The sequence below is a fragment of the Elephas maximus genome, chromosome 4 (genome assembly GCF_024166365.1).
Source record: "Elephas maximus indicus isolate mEleMax1 chromosome 4, mEleMax1 primary haplotype, whole genome shotgun sequence".
Lineage (NCBI taxonomy): Eukaryota > Metazoa > Chordata > Mammalia > Proboscidea > Elephantidae > Elephas > Elephas maximus.
Genome location: NC_064822.1, coordinates 62,791,044 through 62,815,323, shown reverse-complemented (window position 1 = coordinate 62,815,323; position 24,280 = coordinate 62,791,044). Strand labels below are relative to the sequence as shown.

At 46.8% G+C, this 24,280-nt stretch overlaps 1 protein-coding gene across 3 annotated transcripts in view; it reads left to right on the top strand.

Moving 5' to 3' along the window:
• VWF (von Willebrand factor) overlaps positions 1-24,280 on the top strand; it is a 173,654-nt gene that overhangs the window by 77,501 nt on the left and 71,873 nt on the right. For all 3 annotated transcript variants that reach the window (XM_049882256.1, XM_049882254.1, XM_049882255.1), the window contains exons 17-24: positions 1,599-1,693; positions 3,803-3,963; positions 12,363-12,466; positions 13,622-13,760; positions 16,593-16,727; positions 18,546-18,692; positions 23,125-23,265; positions 23,446-23,559. In XM_049882256.1, the coding sequence (XP_049738213.1) occupies positions 1,599-1,693; positions 3,803-3,963; positions 12,363-12,466; positions 13,622-13,760; positions 16,593-16,727; positions 18,546-18,692; positions 23,125-23,265; positions 23,446-23,559 (1,036 nt within the window). The remainder of the gene's footprint in view (positions 1-1,598; positions 1,694-3,802; positions 3,964-12,362; positions 12,467-13,621; positions 13,761-16,592; positions 16,728-18,545; positions 18,693-23,124; positions 23,266-23,445; positions 23,560-24,280) is intronic.

Below are 24,280 nucleotides of genomic sequence, written 5' to 3'. Positions count from 1 at the left end.
GTGTAGTCCAGTGGGAGAGACAGATGTTAACAAAATAATAACTACATGTAAAGTTTTAAGTGTGATAAGTTCTCGGAAGAGAATTATGTGGTCCATGAAAGCTTAAAATGGAGCTGGGGAGCAAAGAAGTTTATTTGTGTGTGTGGTGGGAGGAAGTGACATTAGATCAGAGGAAAGAATATGTGCAGAAGCCCTTGGGTTTGATGAGAGCATGGCATCTTCAAGATTAGAAGAAGGCCAGTAGGTTAGAGAGGTGAAAGGTTGGTAGGGGCTAGATCACGTAAGAGCCTCATAGGCCATGTTAGGGGCTTAATCTTTATCCTAAAGCCTATAGAAGGGAAGCTACTGAAGAGTCTCAAGCAGGGGTATAACATAATCAGATTTAGGTTTTGAAAGATACTCAGGCTGCCAAGGTGAGTGTGTTTTGAAGAGAGGCAAGAATGGGTGCAGGGACATCGGTTAGGAGGCTCTTCCATTGCCCAGGTGAGATGTGATGATGACCCATGGCAGTGAAGATAGTGTTGCACCCCACTGGTCCAGCAGCAGGAGTGGTTTCAAGGGGCACAGGTTGGATTCCAAAAAAAGAGGCAGAAAAAGCCAAGTTGATCAGATCTAGCTTTATTAAGGAACTTACAGACAGAAGTTGATGCCAAGATTCTTGGGATGGACTGTAAAGCACCGAGAGCCACTTGGGTAGAGGTCCGTGCAGGGCAACTTGGAGTGTTTTTTTTTTTGGCCCAGGTCACTGCTTGATAAGGTACTTTGGTTCTCTTCTAGAGTTCTATGTGGGCAGGACCCATCTTGTATTGTTCATGGGCCTCACAGAGAGATGTGGGTATGAATTCCAGAGATATTTAGAGAAGGCAAAGTCCATAGGTCTTGGTGATGTATCATATAAAGGGGGGGTGAAGGAGAGGCAGTGCCAGAAATGATCCCAGGGTTTCTGGTTTGTGAAACTGGATGGATGGTGATACTATTCAATGAACCCGAGCCCTGGAAGAAGTCTGACATTATGGGGGAGATCATGAGTTCAGTTTTGGACATACTGAGTTTAAGATGTCTTTGAGACATCGAAGGTGGCTATCATGTAAGTCTTTGACTATATGGGCTGGGGGTTTGAAGGAGAGGTCTGAGCTGCTGATGTAAATTTGTGAGTCATTTCTATAATTGAAGCTAGGGGTGTGGATGACAGCATGGTGTGAGAAGAAGAGAGGGAAACTAGGATGGACCTGGGGGATGCTGACATTTAAAGGCTAGGTAGAGGGGGGTGAGCTACAGTTGAAGCTGAGAAGGAGCAACCAGGGAAGTAGAAGGAAGACCAGGAAAGGTTGTTTTTTTTTTTTTCATCTAGAATAATGGAGTGGTTAATGGTGATGAATAATGTTGAAGGGTATCAAGAGAGAAAAGAACTGAAAAAAAAATTCCGTTGTTTTTAGTGACATAAAGGTCATCGGTGACCTTGGCAAGATGTGTTTCAGTGGAGTTATGGGGCTGGAAGTTCAATTAGAGAGGATAGAGAGTGAGTAGGGGGTGAGGAAATGGAGGCGGTGGGTGTAGACAACTCTTGCAAAGTTGGGCTGAGATTTTCCCCTTTGCAGCTATTGTGAGGACGGCTTCATGCACTGTACCATGAGTGGAGTCCCGGGAAACCTCTTGCCAGACGTTGTCCTCAGCAGTTCCCTGTCTCACCGCAGTGAGTATTGTACCCCTGGCAGGGCTCCTTGCCTCCCCCTGCTCAGACTTCAAATTCGTAGAGTGGGGGGAGAGCGGGGCTGCGTTGTCTGTGTGTGTGAGCATTCAGGCATGAGTCTGCCTTTGTCTAGGTTTGTCTCAGTTTCTGTTTACGTGTGACTGATGTTCAGGCCTAGGCATGTCTTTGCACGTGTAAATCCAAACTGTTGAGCAAGAAGTATTTTATTTTGGGGAAGGGAAAAGACTGAATTATCTACAAGACTGATTCAGTGAGACCTCTGTTTTGCCCATGGTGACCTAACCCATTGAACAACTCTGAGTTGCCTTGATTGTGATCAAAATCACTCTCCTTAGATGGCCTGGATCTTTTTTCCCATGGACATGCTGATGAGGATAGCTCTTTAGAAAGCTTCTCAAATGAATTTGGAAGAGGAAGGTTTGTGCCAGTTGTTTTTAGCTTGAAGGTCCTAAAAGCTGCTGTACTGGTTAGGGACAAGGCACAGAGGGGAGAAGGGGCTGACACGGTGCTGGTAGGACCATATTCATGTTTATGGATCATGAGGGCCTTATTTGCTTCCAGAAGGATGCTCCTTGCTTAGAAAGAACTCTTCTGCAAAGAGGGAGAGTGGTGCCATTAGGCAGATAGTTGGGCTGTTTTCAACTACCAGCTTGACCTCATCTCTCTCTGCCTTTCACTTTCCATAACACTCCCTCTGTCCAGGTGACCAGCTCTCTGTGCCATGCTGCTTGTTTCCCAGGTTGCCCTGGATGAGAGGTTTGCTTTCCTGGATGACTGATTGGGGAACATCTCTCTCTCAGCTTATGCTCGGGGCAAGCTCCCAAGCATGTGGGTGGCTTACAAGTTGAAATCAGGACTTGTGATCACAGGATCACCAAATTCTTCTGCCTCTTGCTTTCTCTCTTGTTGTAGCATCTTCCTCGTGCTCCCCCTGTAGACTTGTCTTTAATGCTTTCGGCCTCTCTTGCTGAAGGTCTTCCACTCTAGTCCCTGGAAGGTAATATCTTTTTCAAAATTAGGAAACTTTTAGAATCCTGGGAAGACTTGGAAAAGCCACTTAGCCTTTTGGAGTTCTAGCTCCTTAACTTTTATAAGGCTAGAAATTCTGGCTTCCTCACCCACAGGAGGTATTAAGTGATCTAAATGATGCTAAGCACTCCAGGGTTTTGAAAGAAGGGTGCTGTCTCAATCTTCCATTGTCATTACTTACTCAGTCCACTGTTGATACCTACTAATTGTCAGGAAATGTGATCAATCAATGAACAAAGTAGACAAAAACCCCTGTTTTCAAGGAGCATATATTCTAGTGGGGAGGAGATAGGTGGACAATCAACAAATAAATAAGTAAAATATATGTAGCATATCAGACGGTGATATGTGTCCCAGAGAAAAACAAAGAGAGAAGGGGAGATAGGAGTGTCAGGTGGGGGATAGGATGTTGCAGTTTTAAGTAGAGTGGTTGTGGATGGCCTCCCAGAGAGAATGAAATTTGAGCAAAGACCTCTTAAAGTCTTTGTGGCCAAATGACATTCTCTTTCTCATATTGGAAACCCTGGTGGCGTAGTGGTTAAGTGCTATGGCTGCTAACCAAAGGGTCGGCAGTTCAAATCCACCAGGTGCTCCTTGGAAACTCTATGGGGCAGTTCTACTCTGTCCTATCGGGTCGCTTTGAGTCGGAATCGACTCAACGGCACTGGGATTGGGTTCTCATATTAGGAATGGTCCTGTTGGGTCCTGCTAAGGATCCTTTTTAGCCTAGGTCTGAAAATTTCTGCAGTGCATCCTGCTACAGAGGGATCAAGGGGGATGAGAAGTGGGGCCATTAGACAAATGAGCTGGGATCGGGAAGGCTGCCATCAGTGTAGGCCAAAGGTCAGAAGCTCAGACGATGAGGCTGCCACCTCTGTCCCACTCAGGGGACATGGGTCAGGGCTAGACCTGATTAAAGCTTAGGCGGCACCTAATACCAGGGTATGGGCAGCTTGGAGTCTCTCAAATTGAGTGACTGCACCAAGGGTACCAAAGGACAGTGTCGAAGATAGATCCATTCACTCTTTCACTCATCATCTCTTTGATTTTCCTACCTCCAAGGCAAAAGGAGCCTATCCTGCCGGCCCCCCATGGTCAAGTTGGTGTGTCCTGCTGACAACCCTCGGGCTGAAGGGCTTGAGTGTGCCAAAACCTGCCAGAACTACGACCTGGAGTGCATGAGCACAGGCTGTGTCTCCGGTTGCCTCTGCCCCCCCGGCATGGTAAGATGGTAGCCACCCCACAGCTGCAAAGTTGGCAGCCTTCCCTTCCATTTTCCTGCAGGCTGGGATGAGTGAGTGGGCTGTGGAGCCAGAGAGAGGAAGAAACAAGCTAAAACAGTAATAGAGGTGGTGGTGGTGAAGGGGGAAGGGGTCAGGGAGAGTCCTCTGTGTCCTGGTCAGCTGCCAAACTCAGGGAGGGAGCTGGTAGGAACATGTCCGAAGTTGATCCTGATGAGATCTGACAAGTATGTAAGAACTTAGCTCACAGGGGTGCTATAAGAAGCAATGAAAGTATTTCCAGAAAATACTTACAAGAAAGAACAGGCGTTTCCACTAGAATTTTCCCAAGGGCTGCCATATGCTTATAACTTTCTATTTCAAGAGAAGACATTGATGTCCCAGCCACACTACTAACAAGCCACAGGCCCAACAAGTCCCTTCTCCACACTGAGCCTTGATGTTGTCGTCTGTAAAGTGAGTTGTGAGGTCCTGGGCAGCTCTGAGCATTCCATGATTCTGGGGCTGAGGCTGCTCTCACACAGAGTGTGGCCAGCAGTTCCATTCCATGGCCATGCTGGTTTGCATCCACCTGGCTCCTTCATGCATCCTCCAGGGCTTCTGCTGGGGCGAGGGTCGAGCATGCACAGCCTCCTTACCTTTCTCCAAAGTCTAATCTTAGGCTGGTTTTATGTTAAACATGTTATTTCTTGTTACCCAGAAGGATGCAACTTCTGGATTTTTCTCTTTCAAATGCTTCCTGTCTTCTTACTTCTTCTGACTCCAATTCCCCATATCCAAAGTGAGCGGTGAGGGGTTGGGGTGGGGGTTGTAGAGGCCAGGATGGGAGAAGACAGGATGGCTTTCACATGACTATGGAGGGGCACTAATGATGCCTGGGCCTCGACTTGGAAACCCTGGCAGTGTAGTAGTTAAGTGCTATGGCTGCTAACCATAGAGGTCAGCAGTTCAAATCTGCCAGGAGCTCCTTGGAAACTCTATGGGGCAGTTCTACTTTGTTCTATAGGGTCACTATGAGTCGGAATCGACTCGATGGCAGTGGGTTTTGGGTTTTGGGCCTTGACTTGGGGGGCGGTGGTCTGGGCTGTGGGAACTGCCCATGCTCTGTAGAGAGAACTTTGGCCCATCACCAGTGTCCTTTAGGAGGCCTGGAATTGAGGTTTGTGCAGATGGACGGCCTATCTACTTTCCTCCCGAACGCTTTCTCTTCTAAAACAGAGAAGCTAGCCCGCATTAATTCTCCCCTGAACGTTCCCCTCTGCCGTGGCTTTTGAGGATTCTGGAAATGTTTTTGGTAATAGGGGAGCTAGAGATTGGCTACTGAGCACCCCTAAACCTGAAGGTCTTGCTTGGTGCCTTAGCAGAAGGCAGATATTCAAGGAGGACCTATAAGGAGGGGAACTGAGACCTGGGCAGGGACAAGAAATAGGACAGGGGAGGGAGAAGCTTCCTTATTCTTTTTATCCCCACTCCTCTTATTTTGAGTGTCTCAGAGATTTCGGGGACATGGCTCACTATTCCTTCGCTGTCTCTGGAGGAGAAAGTCTCCTGACAGCAGAGAAGACTTAGATAAGGAAAGAGACATTGTCTCAGGAGATTATGTCAGCATCAGGGACCCTTTTAAATGAATTTTTCTTTTTAATGAAGGAAAAAAACAAAGATAGACATAAATATTACTAACCACAATAATTGCATTGTTGTCCCAAATCTCAAGAGGAGATTCAGCCCTCAAGTTCAGATGTAGCCCTGCCGTGAGGAGCTCATTTGGCATTCCCGAAGGCCTATGGCTGCATCCTGAAGACAGTATTTGTATACCTGTCACAGAACAAGGGGACGCGTACCTCAGCAGCAGGGAATTAGAATAAACTCAAAAGCTCGTGTTGTATGAGACTGGGTTATTTTCACAACTGCTTCATTGTGATGCCGACTAACGTGCAGGTTGTTGAGGCCAGATTTGGCAGCCCAGAAAAGGCCGTGTAATTTATTAAGTGTCTGTGGCGGGTTGGCCGCAGCGCGGGACACGTGTTCTTGGCTACAATGCAAAGAAAATGGGGCTGGAAACACCCTCTTTGGGCCCATCTGATGGCGCAGACATTGTCCCCTGGGTAAGACATTAAGGCTGTGGCCTGTTACCAAGGGCTTGAGGGGAGGGTGTCAGGGATTCTTCACATTGGGAATTGTAAAGGGGAGGGAAATAGCTCTTTCCTGGGGGCAACTCTACTGAGAGCAGAAGGAGCCCCCAAATAGGAGTCGAAGTTGGAGGGCCGAACTGTCGGTCTAGATTTCACGATTTTCTGGCTATGCGATCTTACACACTCACTCATTCTTTCTTCCAACCTCAGTCACCTCACCTGTGACACGGACGCACTATTCCTGTCCTGGCTTCAGTCCTGTGGGCACAAAAGATACTAATGTGAAAGCACTTTTAAAACCAGGAAGTGGTATAGAATTGTCAGAAATCGCTTTACTTTACTTGTTATAAATAACCAAAGTCGAGACTCAGGCTTCACCACTCAGCGCCCCCTGCTGTCCACATGATAGACTGGTGAAGGACTGGTTTTTTGTTTCCAATTCATTGTGGACCAGTGCTTTTGCAAATCAGTAAAAGGAATTGTCAGAAAAATGAAACAGAAAGCAATGATATACAAAATATGAGTCCCTCCCAATTTTTGTTATTAGAAACAACAGACGTGATATTTATCTGTCAAATTGCCATCATAATTCTCAAACGATCTCAATTTTGGTCTTAGACCATCATGGACCAGCCTGGATTCATGGCCCACACTTTGAACAGCACTTCTCTAGGCTGGAGATTGCCTCTGTTTCCTTCAAGGAAACTCTCAATGTCCATGTTAGGCTCAGCAGCACCTGTCTGTGATTTGCCCAAGGCCTAGCATCTGCTCAGAGCAGAGTTTTCTGGTCCATGCCACAAGTTGCAGACCCCGTCTGCTCGTGCCACAGCTGCAGGGGCCTGCCTGCACAGAACGGGGAGAACAGGGCTGCTTTTGAAAAGTGGTCAGTAGCATGCTAAGCGACTCGCTGAGACACTGAGTGGACGAGGCATGGCATTGGCACCGTATACTTCTAGGTTAGAATCCTGGCTCCTGATGTTTACCTAAAAACCAAAAACCATTGTATCTTAATTTTCTCACCTGTAAAACTGGATTAGAAGGGTTGATTTGAAGACTGAAAGTGACAGAGGCAGGCACATGGAAGGTGCTTCATAAGCGGAGGTTTAGTAACCATAGGTCCCTGGGTGGCACAAACAGTTTGTGCTTGACTACTAACCTGCAGTTTGGTGGTTCAAACCCATGCAGTGAAATCATGGAAGACAGGCCTGGTCATATTCTTCCGTAGAAATTACAGCCAAGAAAACCCTACAGTTATACTCCGTAACACATGGGGCGGCTAGGAGTCAGAGTCGACTTGACGGCAACAAGTTTTTGTTTTTAGTAACCACTATTCTCCTTGGAAACCCTATGGGGCAGTTCTACTCTGTACTGTAGGGTCACTATGAATGGGAATTGACTCAGTGGCAATGGGTTTAAAATTTTTTTTTTTATTCTAAAAAGTTCATGGAAGAAAGCCATGAGTCATTATGAACAGAGAAGCTATAGGCAATTAGCATGCACTGGGAGCAACTTTGCAGACCCCAGTGTTCACATTCTGAGACCCACTGGATCAAGAAAATGAGGGGGTTGAACTAGAAGGTTTCTCAAGTCTTTTTATTTAGTTCAGTAAGTCTTGAGTGAACTTGTTGCCTGAAGCGCCACTCCTTGAAGTTAGAATATTACTGGCTGCCACTAGGTGGCAGCAAAGCACAACCCACTGCACCATCCATGTCCTCCAGATTCCGGCCAGAGTCTGGGGGCAGATTATCCAATAAGCAAGGTAAGCACGGGATTACTTGTGCTTACTTATTGATCTATAGTGAACAATTTCACATGGGTTTCACTTTGATGTGGTATGGAGGCCCAGAGTTGTCATTCTTTCCAGGAGCATCGTAGAGTGCAGAGCTAGAACTTAGAAAGAACCTTTAGAGTCTACGCCTTCAACTTGTTATGTAACACGTGAGGAGACTGAGGAAGGACAGGGAACAGAACAAGCTCAAGAATGCATGTTTATTAGTGGGAACTCTGATCTTCTGATTCTACACCAGGGCTCCTTCATTTCTACTGTCTGCCTCCCTCTGGGAGACTGGGCCACCAGGTGCTCAGATACTCAGGCCTCTGGGGAACGTGCAGTATGGTTGTGTGGGAGACTCTCACTTCCCCTCTGGAACCTAGAGGGTACCCAGTTCTGCTGGTTTTAGGATTTCTGTTTGTGGCTGGGAAGGAAGTGCGTTCATGTCCGTGGTCCTTTTGGTGCCCAGTTTTTTCACTTGGCCAGTATGAAGGCTGGAGAGACTTGGCATTGTTTTTTAGCCTAGAGCTTGGGCTCAGGGGTCCATACAGAGCGGGCTTCATATGTGGGCATTGTAAATCCTATGATGTAATTTTAAGAGGCCCAAGAAAGCACTCCTGCTTCAATATCTCCTGCACTCCCCACAGTTTGTCACCTAATCAGACTTACTGAAATATAATAACCGTAAATTCATCCTGGTTAATAAGCAAGAGCTTAAAAAAAAAAAGCTTAAAAAGTATCAGTTAATGTTGAGTCAACTCTGGGTTTTCAATGGCTGATTTTTCAGAAAGTAGATCATCAGGCCTTTCTTCTGAGGTACCTTTGGGTGGACTCAAACCTTCAACCTTTCGGCTGGCAGCGAAGAGCATTACCCATTTGCGCCACGCAGGGACTCCCAGAGCTTACAACCTCCTAAATCCTCATAGGAAGAATCGTTCACACCATAGAGTGAGTTATTTAATCAGATTCCTTTTTTTTTCTAGCACCTTTGTAGTTGAAACCAACTGTGAGCTGGAAGTATTGATAGGGCAGGGGAACAAACAAGGGCTGTTAGAAGGTGAGAAGATTTTGGAGAATGGGTCAGTATAGAGTGTGTGCATGGGATTGGGGGAAGAGTGGGGGCCGCCTCCTTCGAGAGGGAACAATTTTTTTCCCCACTTCATAATTTTTCTTGGGGCTGATCATGACCTAGTACCATGGTCTCATCTTGAGCCATTCTACCTCAAGATGGCATGAGTTAATGAACAACAGTGACAAATATTTCTGTCATGTTTTCTTCTGGAGGCTTCATCAGTATTAGGTGTATTCTTAAGTCTTCTGAAGGACATCACAAACTTTATCTTTTTATCCTTTCAGTGTTCCAAACGGACAAACACTAGGCAGAGATGATTCTCTTCATTTTGAACATGAGGCTTAAGTGACTTGCTACAGAATTCAGTTGGGCATTTTTACAGTGTCTTAGGCTCCATGCCTGACCAGCTCTTATCCAGATCCTAGTCATTCCTTGCACTGTGGCTTTGTCTTTCTATCTCCCTGAATTTCTACATGCTTTGGGGTTCTCTGGGTGTTTATGGCTGGGCTGGTGCTATCTGATCTTCTCTCCCAAGTCAGGAAGCCTCACACTGAAGCGTGGACTAGAAACACTTTCCCCTTCTTTTAAGGTTATATTTTGTCTCCTCTCCAGTTCTAACTTAATGGATCTAACCCACGCCACTGGTACCTTTACAGCAGTCCTAATTTAATATCAAAGTCCTATTTTAATATTGTAATCCATCAATTCATAATCTCCTTTTACTAAAATTAGTCAGGGCAAATTAGTCAAACTTAGTCAAATCACGTGGTTTGTCAGTGAGGGCTCAGCAGGAGGGGGAGGCGGGCTTGGCTGTGGCGCTGGCAGCAGCAGTGGTGGCAGTGTTACCACTTGGCCAAGTGGGGGTTTGAGTTGTATGCTCGTCTGGGTGTCCTTGGACTCACATCTGGGCAAGGGGAAGAGCTGCCTGGGCCATGGATGTATGGGACTTTTTGTCAGTGGGCTGAATATCCTGTAGAAAGGTCTGAGAGCCCTCAACCCATCCTGCTTGAAGGTAAGGGGCAAGCACATGTTCTTCTGAGATGAGGTGGGAGTGCTCCGTTTCCTGGAATCCACCTTATCTATCGTTTTATCTCAGGTAATGCGTATTGTTGGAATGGTCTCCATTAACAGTAGGAGTGAGTGGTGGAGAGAGCACACGGCAAGGCTCCCTAGCTGGACATGTCAGTCATTCTTACCAGGTGCCAGGCCTTGGACTTAAGTCAGAGCTGACAAAACTTGGGGGGTTGTGGGGAATGAACACTAATTGTGACAGAGCCTTTGAAGACTCCATAGAGAGACATTTTTCAGCCCTTTCCTGTTCCTATCAAGCTGCTGTCTCCCTCTCCTGGGCGCTTAAGCTCATTGATTTCCGAGAATAGTGGTGGTAGGAGGCAAGGGCCACCAAGAGTGTCATCACCTGCACTTTCCTTGCTCCCTGCACTTCCATACTGCACTATCACTTAGATTTTAAAGGACTTGGGGACACCGTCTGAGGCTGGGTAAAGATGGTATTTAAGTTGTAGAGGTTCCTCGTCTTATCCTCAGCTCCCCCAACACCCACCATAAACATACACATATACACACACATACACATACATACGTATGCACACACTTGCATACACACTGGATTTTAGCCCATCATCCAACACACAAGCCCTTGCTCAGCCTACAGACCTCTCAATTCCTAGAGCTTTATCTAATTCCAAGCCCTGGAAACTCAGGCTTATCTGGGGAGTGACTGGATCACATTGGTCCTGATCCGTCCAGACCAGGAGATCTTGCCCCACAGGTAACTCTAGAGCCAAAGTGTCATCGTCCGTTCATCTGGGGGTGACCCAGGGCTCTTTTAGATCACTCAAGGCTAGGCCAAACCAGAGCTTGCCTTCTAGAGCTGGGACAGAGCAGATCTACATCTTGGGGTCAGAGTGGGGCCAGCTTGTCCTGAGTCTGTTGAAGCCAGCGGTTCTTAGTTCTTATCCCCTCCACCCCTTGCCTTAACCCCAACAGAACTGAGGAGTATAACATGCTCACATAAGTGATCTTTTAATGGGTGGAGGAACAGGGAAGCAGAGCGTGCCGCCATGGAGGGTGTATTAGAGTATCAGGGAATTGTCTGAGGAGGGGGCACGTGTGACTTGAAAAAGCCACAGACACTGGTTTTGGTCCCGGTAAACCAGTTGCTGTTGAGTTGATCCCGACTCATAGTGACCTCATGTGTGTCAGAGTAGACTGTGCTCCATAGGGTTTTCACTGGCTGATTCTCTTGAAAGTGGGTCATCAGGCCTTTCTTCCAAGCTGCATCTGGGTGGACTCGAACTGCTAACCTTTTGGTTAACAGCCAAGCGCATTAACGATTTGCACCACCCAGCATCTCTGCCTAATTCAGCCTTCACCCCAGGGTATTAAGTGCATATTAATTGTATTAAGTACGTTGTTCATTTTATTCAGTTTGGAAAAAAATTTAAAAAGAAAATTCTTCCCTTTCCTATCCCACCACGTCATTTGGAGGCAACTTCTATGTTTTCTTCTAATTGAAAGAAAAAAAAAATATATATATGTACATGCACACATATATATATAGTGTTTCATCATTGGGACCATATGTGTATACAGTTTTCTTCTCTGTTTGACGGATTAACAGCACAGATATTTCCCACATCATTTACAATTCCTCCAAAGGACCATTCTAATAACTCCACAGGATACCATCACATTGAGATTCCTTAACGGATTTAATCATCTTTCTAATGTTGGACACTTGGTTGTTTCTATTTTTTTCCAATGATAAATAATTCTACATTAATCTTTGTCCATAACTCTAAATATTTCTTTTGGAGAAATCGTCTAAGTGGAATTACTAGGTCTAAGGATATGCACAAGGACCCCTGGTGACACAGTGGTTAAGAGGTCAGCTGCTAACCACAAGGTTGGTGGTTCAAATCCACTCAGTGGCTCCAAGGAAGAAAAGACTTGGCGATCTGCTTCTGTAAAGATTGCACCCTGGAAAACCTAATGCAGCAGTTCTGCTCTGTCCCTTAGGGTGGCTATGGGTCAGAATGGACTAGGCAGCCCCCAACAACAAGCATGTGTACATTTCAAGGGCTTTTGACACATGTTGCTGAAGTGTCGTCACAAAGGTGTACCAGCTTCCACTGCCTCCGGCAAGAGCTGAGAGGGCAGAGGGCAGTCAGAGTTTCAGTGCAGATGGGAGCCCATGCTCATCAAGCCCCAGCCTGGGCAGGGGCTCCCTGTCGGGGACTGGGCTGTGGCCGAGGCTGACCCCTTGGCTCAGTCCCGGTCCTGGGGCTGGCCTCATTGGTGGGCTCAAGCCACAGACGACGCATCCCCAGAGGGGCTTTAGTTCAGTCACTATGGCTCCCACGGCTTTTGGGTTCTTTTCCCTTAGGTCCGACATGAAAACAGATGTGTGGCCCTGGAAAGGTGTCCCTGCTTCCATCAGGGCAAAGAGTACGCTCCAGGAGAGACAGTGAAGATTGACTGCAACACTTGGTGAGGCCCTGGGAGGGCTTTCCTGGGGACACAGCTACAAGGGAAGTGTAGATCAAGAAGCTCTGAGGAGCAGTTGTGGCCACAGGGCCTTTGAAACTTGCTTCCAGCACCCTGTCGGACTCTGGTTACTCTTTTTCTTTTCTCTGTGCCTCTGTTTCTCCATCTGTAAAATGGGGAGAATCTTTAGCATCACCTGTACTCACCCTGCATAGACACTATCTTAGAGATTACTATTTTCACACAGGGAAGTGGGGCCTGGGGATGATAAGCCTTGTTCCATATCGGTGGTTGTATATGTCACTCATCTGGCAAAGATCCCTTATACTCCATTGTAAGCAAGTTCCAAGTGTTTGTAGTGGTGGTTTGAGAGGGGAACTTGGTGAGGGTAGCTGGTTTTTCTTCTCTTTTTTCCTCATCCCTCACCCTGCTCAGCCTCAGCCTTTGACTTCTGGGCAATTCCAGCTTTCAGTAGAGGCCTGTGTGGACAGAGGCAGGAAGGGCTGGGACCCCAAGGGGGCTTAGCTGTCTCTGGGGCCTGAGGTCTGCATTTACCACCTCTGACGCACAGAGTGGGCGTCCTGATGTCAGCTCTGGTTACAGGGCGGCAGTGGGATGGGGTGTGTGGCAGTCGACAAATGACCATAGATTTAAACATAAAGCTACATACACACAAAATCTCTCCTGGCAGAAGTTCACAGCTGATCACTGTTTTCCAGACTCAGAACTTTCTTGCTCTTCTGTCTTGGTTTTTCCTCATTAGTCTCAGAAGAATTTTAATCTCCATGTCTCTCTTTCGTGTAGACCCTGTGGCCACTCTCGGGCAGCTTCCAGGGAGAAGCTAAGCTTTAGAAAATCTATAGCAGGTGGTCCAAAGAGAATCCAGGCTTCTTCTCTGGCTGCCTGGGTCACCTTCAATGGTTTCTTCCCTTCTGTGTGCCTCAGTTCCCCCCTTGGTGGCTTCCCTCTCTCCTGTTGGATCCCATGCTCTGAAAATATATAAGCACACACCAGCAAAGTGTCAATGAGCTCCATGCTCCGCAGGCTGCAGGTCCCCTCCCTCCTTGAGGGCTTCCACTCTCTCCTCATCTCTAATGCCCAGATGAACTCCTCATACTCAGGTACCCAATTGGTCATCCTTGTCATTACTCTTCCTAGTGTCTGTCGGGACCGCAAGTGGAACTGCACGGACAAGGTGTGTGATGCCACGTGCTCTGTGATGGGCATGGCCCACTATCTCACCTTCGACGGGCTCAAGTACATGTTCCCTGGGGAGTGCCAGTATGTCCTGCTGCAGGTGAGATGGGGGAGAGGAGGGGAGGGTGCTGTCTGTCTCTAGAGGGAGTAGGAGGTACTGACTGCAATTCAGGGGTGGGGGTTCCACGTTGGAATCTATCTCTAGAAACTCTGGAGGTTGGTTTCTACTGGAGTGAATTTCCAACCCCTAAAAGAAGGAAACCCTGGTCGTGTGGTGGTTAAGTGCTATGGCTGCTAAGCACAAGGTCGGTAGTTCAGATCTGCCAGGCTCTCCTTGGAAACTCTGTGGGGCAGTTCTACTCTGTCCTGTAGGGTCACTATGAGTCAGAATTGACTTGATGACAACTGGTTTGGTAAAAGAAGTGTCTAAAGAGGTAGGGGATTTGAGACTCAAGAGTGCTCGTCCATTTCCCTCCAGCTCCACTGGAGACTTGTAAGAACAGGATAGAAGCTCATTTGTTGACCAGGATTGGTGTGGGTGAGGCTGTCATCAGCCCATATTAGCACCAATGTGAAATTAGGAAAAGGCATCCATTCCTTTGGGCAGACTCAGCCTCAATCAGGATGCACAGTTTGGCAGGCGTGGCCCAGGCTGTATTCCAGTCCCCACCCACCCTCCCTGCCAGCACCCTTGTGCAGTGAACAGCCTACATGACCATCTACAGCAGCTGTGGACAGGGAGATGGTTGAGATGACCCCTGGAATTTACTTCTAGCCCTATGATCCTATTGCATTCTCCACCATTTTCTTTTCTAAACCAGCACAATTCAGAATGGGGAGGCAGTGGGGGCTGGGGCACAGAAAGTCGTACTGCCCAACAAGATGAGAAAGAGCCCAGGAAATCCTCTGCTTCCCCCTGCCCAGTACATGGATTCCTGTAAATTTCTCTTGCTGCTGACACTACATGGGTAACCAAAGAGGTGAAGCTTTAAACAAAGGTGGTCTCTCTGACTCCGTTCCTGGGAGGAGGGGATGGTCTGAAGGAAGGACCACGAGCCATGGGAGCCTTAGCCCCAGAGACTGAGCTGCAGATCTGGTGAGTCAGCAGCCTTGGTGACTGGGTGCTCTGCCTGCAGAGCATGCTGGGAGCAGGGCAAAAGCAGCAGCGGCAGCTCCACCCAGCTGCGCCTTCACCTCACATACCGCAGGCCTGGCCCAGAGAGGCTTACGGTGTGCTGGTGAGGCAGAAATCGTCCTACAGACACTGTGACCTTAGGGTATTTTCCCCTCCAGAGCTTCCCCCAGATTATATATGCAAGCCTTTCTTTTGATTGTTTTCCTGCCTCCCACCCTTGGTAGCAAAAGGTGACACTGTTTTTGGGGCTCAACTACTGAGCCAATTTCAAAGCAGAGCAACAAGAAAGAGACAACTAATTCAGTGCAGCTGGAAGCAGCTGGCTCAGCACCTACTGCTCCCAATTCTTCCCCTGCCATGCAAAGCTCTCCCAGCAGTTTTCGAGTCCCCCTTCAGTGTGTGCCCCCTTGTGTGTTGCTAGAAGTCTCTGGGCAGATTAGACAGTTCAGCACTTGGCTACTAACTGGAAGGTTGGCAGTTCGACCCCATCCATAGATGCCTTGGAGGACAGGTCTGGCAATTTGCTTTTGAGAGGTCATAGCCGTGAAAATGCTATGGAGTAAAATAAACCCTGTATGTATATAGGAACCCTGGTGGTGCAGTGGTTAAGAGCTTGGCTGCTAACTGAAAGGTTGGCAGTTCAAACCCACCAGCCACTCTATGGGAGAAAGATGTGGCAGTTTGATTCTGTAAAGTTATAGCCTTGGAAACTCTATGGGGCAATTCTACTGTGTCCCACAGGGTTGCTATGAGTTGGAATCGACTCAACGGCAACTGGTGCTTGTTGTTAGCTTTCCTTCTCCACAGCCAGTTTCATTGTCTCCTTCTGATACTCTGTCCTGGGTCTCCCTTCCCTCTCTCCCTTGATCCTTTGGGAGATATCAGGACTCAACTCTTCCTCCTTCAGAAAAATCTCAGCTGGTAACAGGAACACATGGGGCAGTTTATGAAGCACTTGTACACTTGTTCCTTCTTTTATCTTCACGACAGTCCCATTAAGTTGGCTGAGCCTCGTCTTATCACAGGGCACATGGAGTGTGTGTGTGTGTATGTGTGTGGGGGGGTATCGGAGAGCGTACGACTTACTCTAGGTTCCACAATAAGTGGTAGAACTAAGACCCACACCTAGTTTTTCTAAGTTGAGTGCTGAATTTTTGCCCTTCACCCCACAGTGATTAATAATCATAGCCACTGTGGGAAGGTATTTGCTGGGAACATGTCCCCCTTTGTTCATTTTCTACATGTACAGTTGACCAGAAAGGACTGGTGATCCCTCATCCTCTCTTCCCAACTAGAAGTGGTAGCTCAGGATGCATGGAACTCCTTCACATGGCATTTGGTTACATTTCTGGGCCGGCAGTCCAGAGGGATCCCACCAGAATTTAAAGCTATCAGATGCTGTGGGGTCAAACTGTCCTGGTTACCTGGGTGGGACTGAGAACCAGCGGGCTGTAGGTAAGGGCTGTTAGCCTGATGCACATAAAAGCATGCATTTTCTTCTTCTCCCTCCTTCTCCCTTCTCCACCTTGTGCTCCTCACCACTCTCTCCCTCCTACCACTGACGGAAGACACCTGCTTCAGTATGTAGTGGCTGAGAACGACACACCTGAGGGAGCTAACCTGTGCCTGTCCCTCCTCAATCTCTCTCTCATACACACACACATACACACACACACGCGGATATGGTGACATCCTGTAACACATATCCAAAGGCCTGAGATGACAAGATGCCAGTCTTCTTATCTGGATAGAGGTAGCAGGCATAACATTTCTTTCCTGGAACCCCCCTTACCCCAGGATTACTGTGGTGGCAACCCTGGGACCTTTCGCATCCTGGTGGGGAATGAGGGGTGCAGCAGCCCGTCAGTGAAATGCAAAAAGCGGGTCACCATCCTGGTTGAAGAAGGAGAGATTGAACTGTTTGATGGGGAGGTAAGTGCCGGCCTTATCCTCCCCTTCCTCATTTCCCGCTTTGTTCTCTGTCAGCTTATTAAGAGCACTTATCAAGCAGTTATTTAGAACTGGTGTGAATGAAATAATGGGCAGCCATTAAGAGAACGAGGTAGAGATGTATCATCTTATCCTGACGTGTTATTCTGTGAGAAGAACAAGTTGCAGACAAATATAGATGACATGACCCCATTTTAGTAACAGATACAGGTGTGGAGAAAGATGTGTAACTCCATCTACATCGGTATAAGAAGAATCAGTGCTTACCTCTGGGGGGTGGAGGGGAGAAATGGTGACAAGGGGCTTTGCCTGTTTATATACGTGTGTGTGTATATGTATATATATAAATAATATTTTATTGTGTATTATTATTATGTATAACATCCCCCCATAGGCCAGCATTCATTTATATGTATTTTTGGGGGGGCTGGGGTGGGAAGTATTGGGCTTATGGGGGGGTTTACTTTCTTTTATGTTTTCAGTTCTTTTCAGATAATATTTTTCAGAGATCTCTGTATAAGATTCTCGAAAGAGAATTAAAAGATCCAGTCCCTGTGTGCTAAGTGCTTAGAAACTGGTTCTCAGAAGAGTACACAAGAATCATCCAGGAGATCTCATTTACAATGTTGATCCTGGGGCTCTTCCACCCTGAGATTTAGTCTCAGATGGGAGGTGGGGCCCAGGAATCTGCATTTAAAGTGGCAGGGATTCTAAGGCAGGTGGGCCGTAGACCTAACTTTTGGAAAAATCTAGCGGGCTCAGCGTGTCTGACTATGTATAATCCTAGGAAGACAAGGCTCTGGGACCAAACCCATCATGGGCAGTTACCTGTACTTTGTTCCACAGCGTCAGACTGCAACCTAGCCTTTTTGCAGATACGTGCTGTTGAGCTCGGGATGGAGGTGGCCTCTTCACCATTATGGAAGAAAACTGTTTAGCTAGCATCACCATTGACTGGGGGGCAACAGTGTCAACTCCATTTCAAAGCACACTCTATTCAGGACAGGTGGCAGTGGTGATATTGAATAGGTGTGCAGACATACGAGCCATGAATTTGCACATATGATTAGCCCTTCCTGTTGTATGTCACCAGAAGAGGACCTTTGCAAGGGGGTGACAGGCTCTCAGTATCAGCCTCAGTTTTATGGATTAGATGGTCAGCCAAGCACACTGAGATGGGCTTTGAGGAAGGCACTCGCAAGGATTCGGCCAAGTCAAGGGTGCAGGCCAGAGTCCTTCTGGAAAACCAAAATACGTGATTCCTGGGAGAGAAGTGTGTTCTTCAGTCTCTCTGTTCTCCTGCGGCCCTGATATCTGATATCTGACTCTGGGGAGTGGGAGAAGGGAAGACACAGTAAAGGTCAGAGTGTGGTACCCATTTTTATTAAGGGATAGATTTTTTAATCAGTTGGCTAGAGGTGCTTAAAATCATTGCCACATTTAATATCCATTGAGGAGACCACATGTATTTAAAGATGAAGTGCCAGTAAAACTACTTTTTGTGAAGTGATGAAGATCTGCTGATTGGTCTGGTTGTAGTTTTAATCTTATGATTTGGCTGCCACCTCTATAATCATCCCTAGTCATAGACTTCTTGGCAGGTGGCAGGTGAGATGGACACAGGCATGTCCAGGCATGGTCTTGGCCCTGACAGGGTGAGCCCAGACTCAGTGGGGTTGATGACAGGTGTGACTCTGGAGGGCAGTAGAGACAGATAGGGTGGGTGTGGGGTAGAGGGAGGGTCTGAAAAATCATGTCCCTCCTTCCTCCTCCCTGCTTTCATGCCTTGTCTTCTGCCAGGTGAATGTGAAGAGACCCATGAAGGATGAGACTCATTTTGAGGTGATGGAGTCTGGCCGGTATGTCATTCTGCTGCTGGGCAAAGCACTCTCTGTGGTCTGGGACCACCACCTGTCCATCTCGGTAGTCCTGAAGCAGACCTACCAGGTCAGTGGCCTTTCTTGCGTTGTTCTTCAGCTTGTCCGTGATCTGGACCTTCTTCAGCTTCCCGAGTGGCTGCCCACTGCCCCTCCCTGGTGTTCCTAGAGAAAGTGGTCATCTAGTCCAGCCTGCTTGACTCAAGGTTTAGAGCAAGCCGTGGCCGGCTCACTCTGGGTCTGCCTGTATGTGGGAAGGATTGAGGGTTGCACATACACGAACAGTTCATTGACTGGTTTTGCTAGGCATGCAGCTGATAAGTGAAGAAGGAAATAAAAGATTAGGCAATAACTTTTCCTTAGGTTTCTTAACTCAAGAGGCAAACTCATCATGCAAAACATTATAAACACTGCAAAGTATTCTTGGGTGTTGACTTAGCACTGAGCCACAGGTCAGCCAGTTTTGAGAGCTATTGTAATATTGCTAATAACCTACTTTTGAGAAAGCTTACAGTATCTGTTTGTTAGGACTTTAAATTTTTCTCTAACTGGCGTGCATGTGATAAGCAGCGCTGTCTACTATGGTGGCTGATTTAGCCTTTGCAGGGATGACCTTCACAGAATCTCTGATAGCGCCATCCATTTTCAGCTTGTGCACACAAGTGAGGGGTACATCCTTACTTCTTCACGGAGCAGCCCATTCCTTTCCTGGAAGGCATTAACAACTCACTCATTCATTCATTCAACAAATAGTTATTGAGTTCCTTGTATGTATCAGGAAATCCCTGGGTGGTGCAAATGGTTAACACACTCAACTGCTAATTCAAAGGTTGAAATTTGAGCCTATCCATCAGTACCTTGTAAGAAAGGCCTGGTGATCTACTTCCAAAAAATCAGCCATTGAAAACTCCAGGGAGCACAGTTCGACTCTGATACACATGGGGTTGCCGTGAGCCAGAGTCAACTCGATGGCAGCTGTTTGTTTCTTTTTTTTTTAATTATGTGTCAGATGCTGCAGACACTGTTCTAGGCACTGTGGAAACAGCAGGGAAAACACCAGACTCTTTTTTTTAACGTTTGTATTATTTTCTTACTGCTGTTGTAACAAATTACCACAAACTTAGTAGCTTAAAACAACATAAATTTATTATCTTACAGTTCTGGAGGACAGAAGCCTAAAATTGGTCAGCAGAACTGCATTCCTTCTGAAGGTGCTAGAGGAGAACCTGTTTCCTTGCTGTTTCTAGATTTTATAGGCCACCTGCATTCTTTAGCTTGTGGCCCCATCCTCCATCTTAAAATCTGTCTATCACTCTCTGCTTCCATTTGTCACATTGCTTTTTCTCACTCTGACCCTCCTGCCTCTCTTTTATGAGGACCCGGTGATTACATTGGGTTTACCTGGATAATCCAGGATAATCTCCCCATCTCAAGATACTTAGTTGAATCATATTTGCAAAGTCCCTTTTGTCATGTGTCTTAGTTACCTAGTGCTGCTATAACAGGAATATCACAAATGGGTGGTTTTAACAAACAGAAATTTATTTTCTCACAGGTTATGAGGCTAGAAGTCCGAATTTAGGATGCTGGCTCTAGGGGATGGCTTTCTCTCTCTCTCTGGGCTCTGGAGGAAGGTCCTTGTCTCTTTGAACTTCTGCTCCTGGGCAATCTTCAAGTAGCTTGGCTCTCTCTTCCCCATCTCTGCTTGCTTCTTAATCCGCTCCTTTTATGTCTCAAAAGAGATGGACTTAAGACATACCCTACACTAATACTGTCTCATTAACATAGAAAAGAAAACCCATTCCCAAATGTGATTATAACCACAGATATGTTGTTGTTGTTGTTGTTAGGTGCCATCGAGTCGGTTCCGACTCATAGCGACCCTATGCACAACAGAACAAAACACTGCCCGGTCCTGCGCCATCCTTACAATCGTTGTTATACTTGAGCTCATTGTTGCAGCCACTGAGTCAATCCACTTTGTTGAGGGTCTTCCTCTTTTCCGCTGACCCTGTACTCTGCCAAGCATGATGTCCTTCTCCAGGCACTGGTCCCTCCTGACAACATGTCCAAAGTATGTAAGACGCAGTCTCCCCATCCTTGCCTCTAAGGAGCATTCTGGCCGCACTTCTTCCAAGACAGATTTGTTTGTTCTTTTGGCAGTCCGTGGTATATTCAATATTCTTCGCCAACACCACAATTCAAAGGCGTCAACTCTTCTTCGGTCTTCTTTATTCATTGTCCAGCTTTCACATGCATATGATGTGATTGAAAATACCATGGCCTGGGTCAGGCGCATCTTAGTCTTCAGGGTGACATCTTTGTTCTTCAACACTTTGAAGAGGTCCTTTGCAGCAGATTTGCCCAATGCAATGCATCTTTTGATTTCTTGACTGCTGCTTCCATGGCTGTTGATTGTGGATCCAAGTAAAATGAAATTCTTGACAACTTCAACCTTTTCTCCATTTATCATGATGTTTTTCATTGGTCCAGTTGTGAGGATTTTTGTTTTCTTTATGTTGAAGTGTAATCCATACTGAAGGCTGTGGTCTTTGATCTTCGTTAGTAAGTGCTTCAAGTCCTCTTTACTTTCAGCAAGCAAGGTTGTGTCATCTGCATAATGCAGGTTGTTAATGAGTCTTCCTCCAATCCTGATGCCTTGTTCTTCTTCATATAGTCCAGCTTCTTGGATTATTTGTTCAGCATATGGATTAGATAGGTATGGTGAAAGAATGTAACCCTGACGCACACCTTTCCTGACTTTAAACCAATCAGTGTCCCCTTGTTCTGTTTGAACAACTGCCTTTTGATCTATGTAAAGGTTCCTCAAGAGCACAATTAAGTGTTCTGGAATTCCCATTCTTCACAGTGTTATCCATAGTTTGTTATGATCCACACAGTTGAATGCCTTTGCATAATCAATAAAACACAGGTAAACATTCTTCTGGTATTCTCTGCTTTCAGCCAGGATCCATCTGACATCAGCAATGATATTCCTGGTTCCACGTCCTCTTCTGACCACAGATATAGGAGTTAAGATTTACAACATGTATTTTTGGGGGACGCAATTCAAGCCATAACACCGTGTAAAGTAACATATTCACAGATTGAGGGGATTAGGATGTGAACATCTTTGGGGGCCATTATTCTGCCTACCACAACCCTTGTTGAGATGATATTTTAGCGGGGATATTATTTTGGATAGGATGGTCTGATGAGGTGACATATAAGCAGAGTCTTCAGGGAGCGAATGGAGTGAACCATGTCAATATCTGGAGGAAGAGACATGTGTGCAGGTGGACTGGCACATGCAAAGGCTCTAAGATGGAAAGATGCTTGGAGTGTTTGAGCAACGACGCCAGTGTGGCTGGAGGGGAGAGACTCAGGGTGAATGGTAGGAAATGAGGGCAAGGACCATACCACCGGGAGGAGGCTGTTAGGCTATGTAATGATCTTTGGCCTATTGTCCAACTGTGAAAACATTCTTCCTACATGTTTCCCAGCAATTTACATTCATTGTACCAAGCCAAATTCTGCTTATTGACATAAAATAGAATAAATCACATATCTTTGTCCCAAGAGAGGGTTCTGACTATGTTGTGAGAGTAGATCATCTTTTCCAGGCCAAACAAGTTCAGTTCCTTCTGTAGTAGTAGTTTTTATTTGATGGCTTTCATTTATTCAGTAACTACTTGTTGAGGATGTATTATGTACTGCACATGGTGATAGGTGAACATGGAGTTGAATAAGGTATTATACCTTCCTCAGTGGCATTTCTTATAGAGCAGCCAGTCTGCTCTGGCCAGGCTGCAGTTCTCCAGGTAAGGGGGCTCATGTGTCCATGGTAAAGCTTTTGTTTGTGTTATTAGGTGCCATTGAGTCAGTTCTGATTCACAGCGACCCTATGTACAACAGAACGAAGCACTGCCTGGCCTTGCGCCATCCTCACAATCATAGTTATGTTTGAGCCCATTGTTGCAGCCACTGTGTCAATCCATCTCGCTAAGGGTCTTCCTCTTTTTCGCTGACCTGCTACTTTACCAAGCGTGATGTCATTCTCCAGGGACTGGCCTGTAATATTCCCTTCTTGGATCTTTGTGCTCTCACTGATGTAATGTTGAACCACCATCTCTCTCTGCTCATACTCTTATTGGGGAAGGGGAAAGTTCAAACTGAGGGTTCCAGGGCCAAGGCTGCCTTATTTCCACTTCTGCCCTTGGTTCACTATGTGAGCGTTGCTATGTGATGGTCTCCTTGTGAATCACCTTGGTTTCCTTAACTTTAAAATGGGGCCAGTGAGGAAGCCCAGGAAAGGCCTTGGCCAGGGCAAGGGTCTGCTGATCACCCTTGTTCCCCCTCTGGGTCTCCATCCATACCCCCTATCCATCCCCCTCTTCCTCAGATGACCCCTGCTGCCTTTGCTGCCTGGAACTTCCTCCTTCCTCTTCAGAGAGTGTGCCCCTGAGGTTTATAGTGCTCATCCTTTCTACTTGCCTATCCAGGAACAAGTGTGTGGTCTGTGTGGGAATTTTGATGGCATCCAGAACAATGACTTCACCAGCAGCAACCTCCAAGTGGAAGAAGACCCTGTGGACTTTGGAAATTCCTGGAAAGTGAACCCACAGTGTGCTGACACCAGGAAAGTATGTTTGGGTCTGTGTGGACTGAGCCTGAGATGCCTGCTTCCTCCCTGGGGTGTGGGGGGATGAACTGCTGGTGGGACCGGGGAAGAGGATCTCTGGATCCTTGTGGCTCGAGCACACCCACTCTGACTGTCTGACTGTTGGCTGGTCTATTTGTTTTCTCCTGCCCTCCTCCCTCAGGTGCCACTGGACTCCTCCCTTGCCACTTGCCACAATGATATCATGAAGCAGACGATGGTGGATTCTTCGTGCAGGATCCTGACCGGTGACCTTTTCCAGGACTGCAACAACCTGGTAAGGGCCTTGAGGGTAACTGGAGACATCCTAGTGCTAAGGGCACTCAGAGCTCGAGCTCCTAAAATGAAGGTCTTTGAAATAACCTGTACCTTTTTAAGGAGCCCTGGTGGCGCAACGGTTAAGTGCTTGGCTGCTAACTGAAAGGTTGGCGGTTCAAACCCACCCACCAGCTCTGTGGGCGAAAGACCTAGCGATCTGCTCCTGTAAAGATAATAGCCAAGAAAACCCTATGGGCAGTCCTACTCTGTCACATGGAGTCACTATGAGTCAAAATCGACTGCGGGGTATGCAACAACAGGCAACTCTTTAGTCCCTTTCTTGGCTTCAGCCTGGGAAACAAAAAGGGTAATGGACAATTTCTGAGGAGAGCAATGACTGAAAAAACATTTCCTTCTATGCAGTGTACAGCTTTTCTTGGCATCTGCCAGCACTTCTCTTTTGGACTTGTTCGTCCATTGAATTACCTTGTCTCAAACTTGAGCCAGGGATTTTCTTTTCCCAGCACCCCTTTATTTTTCCAGACCTAAGCACTTCCTCTCACAAAACCCTTCAGTCCTCAATTCTTCCACAGAAACTCTTTTCTGACCTTACCTTGAGTTTTCATTTTTGACTCCTTTTTGTGTCTTTGTCTCAAATGGTGGTAAGGAGTTCCCGATACAAAGTTGAATACAGTACTCTCTCTTTCTGTATATATCCGTATACATACACACATATACCC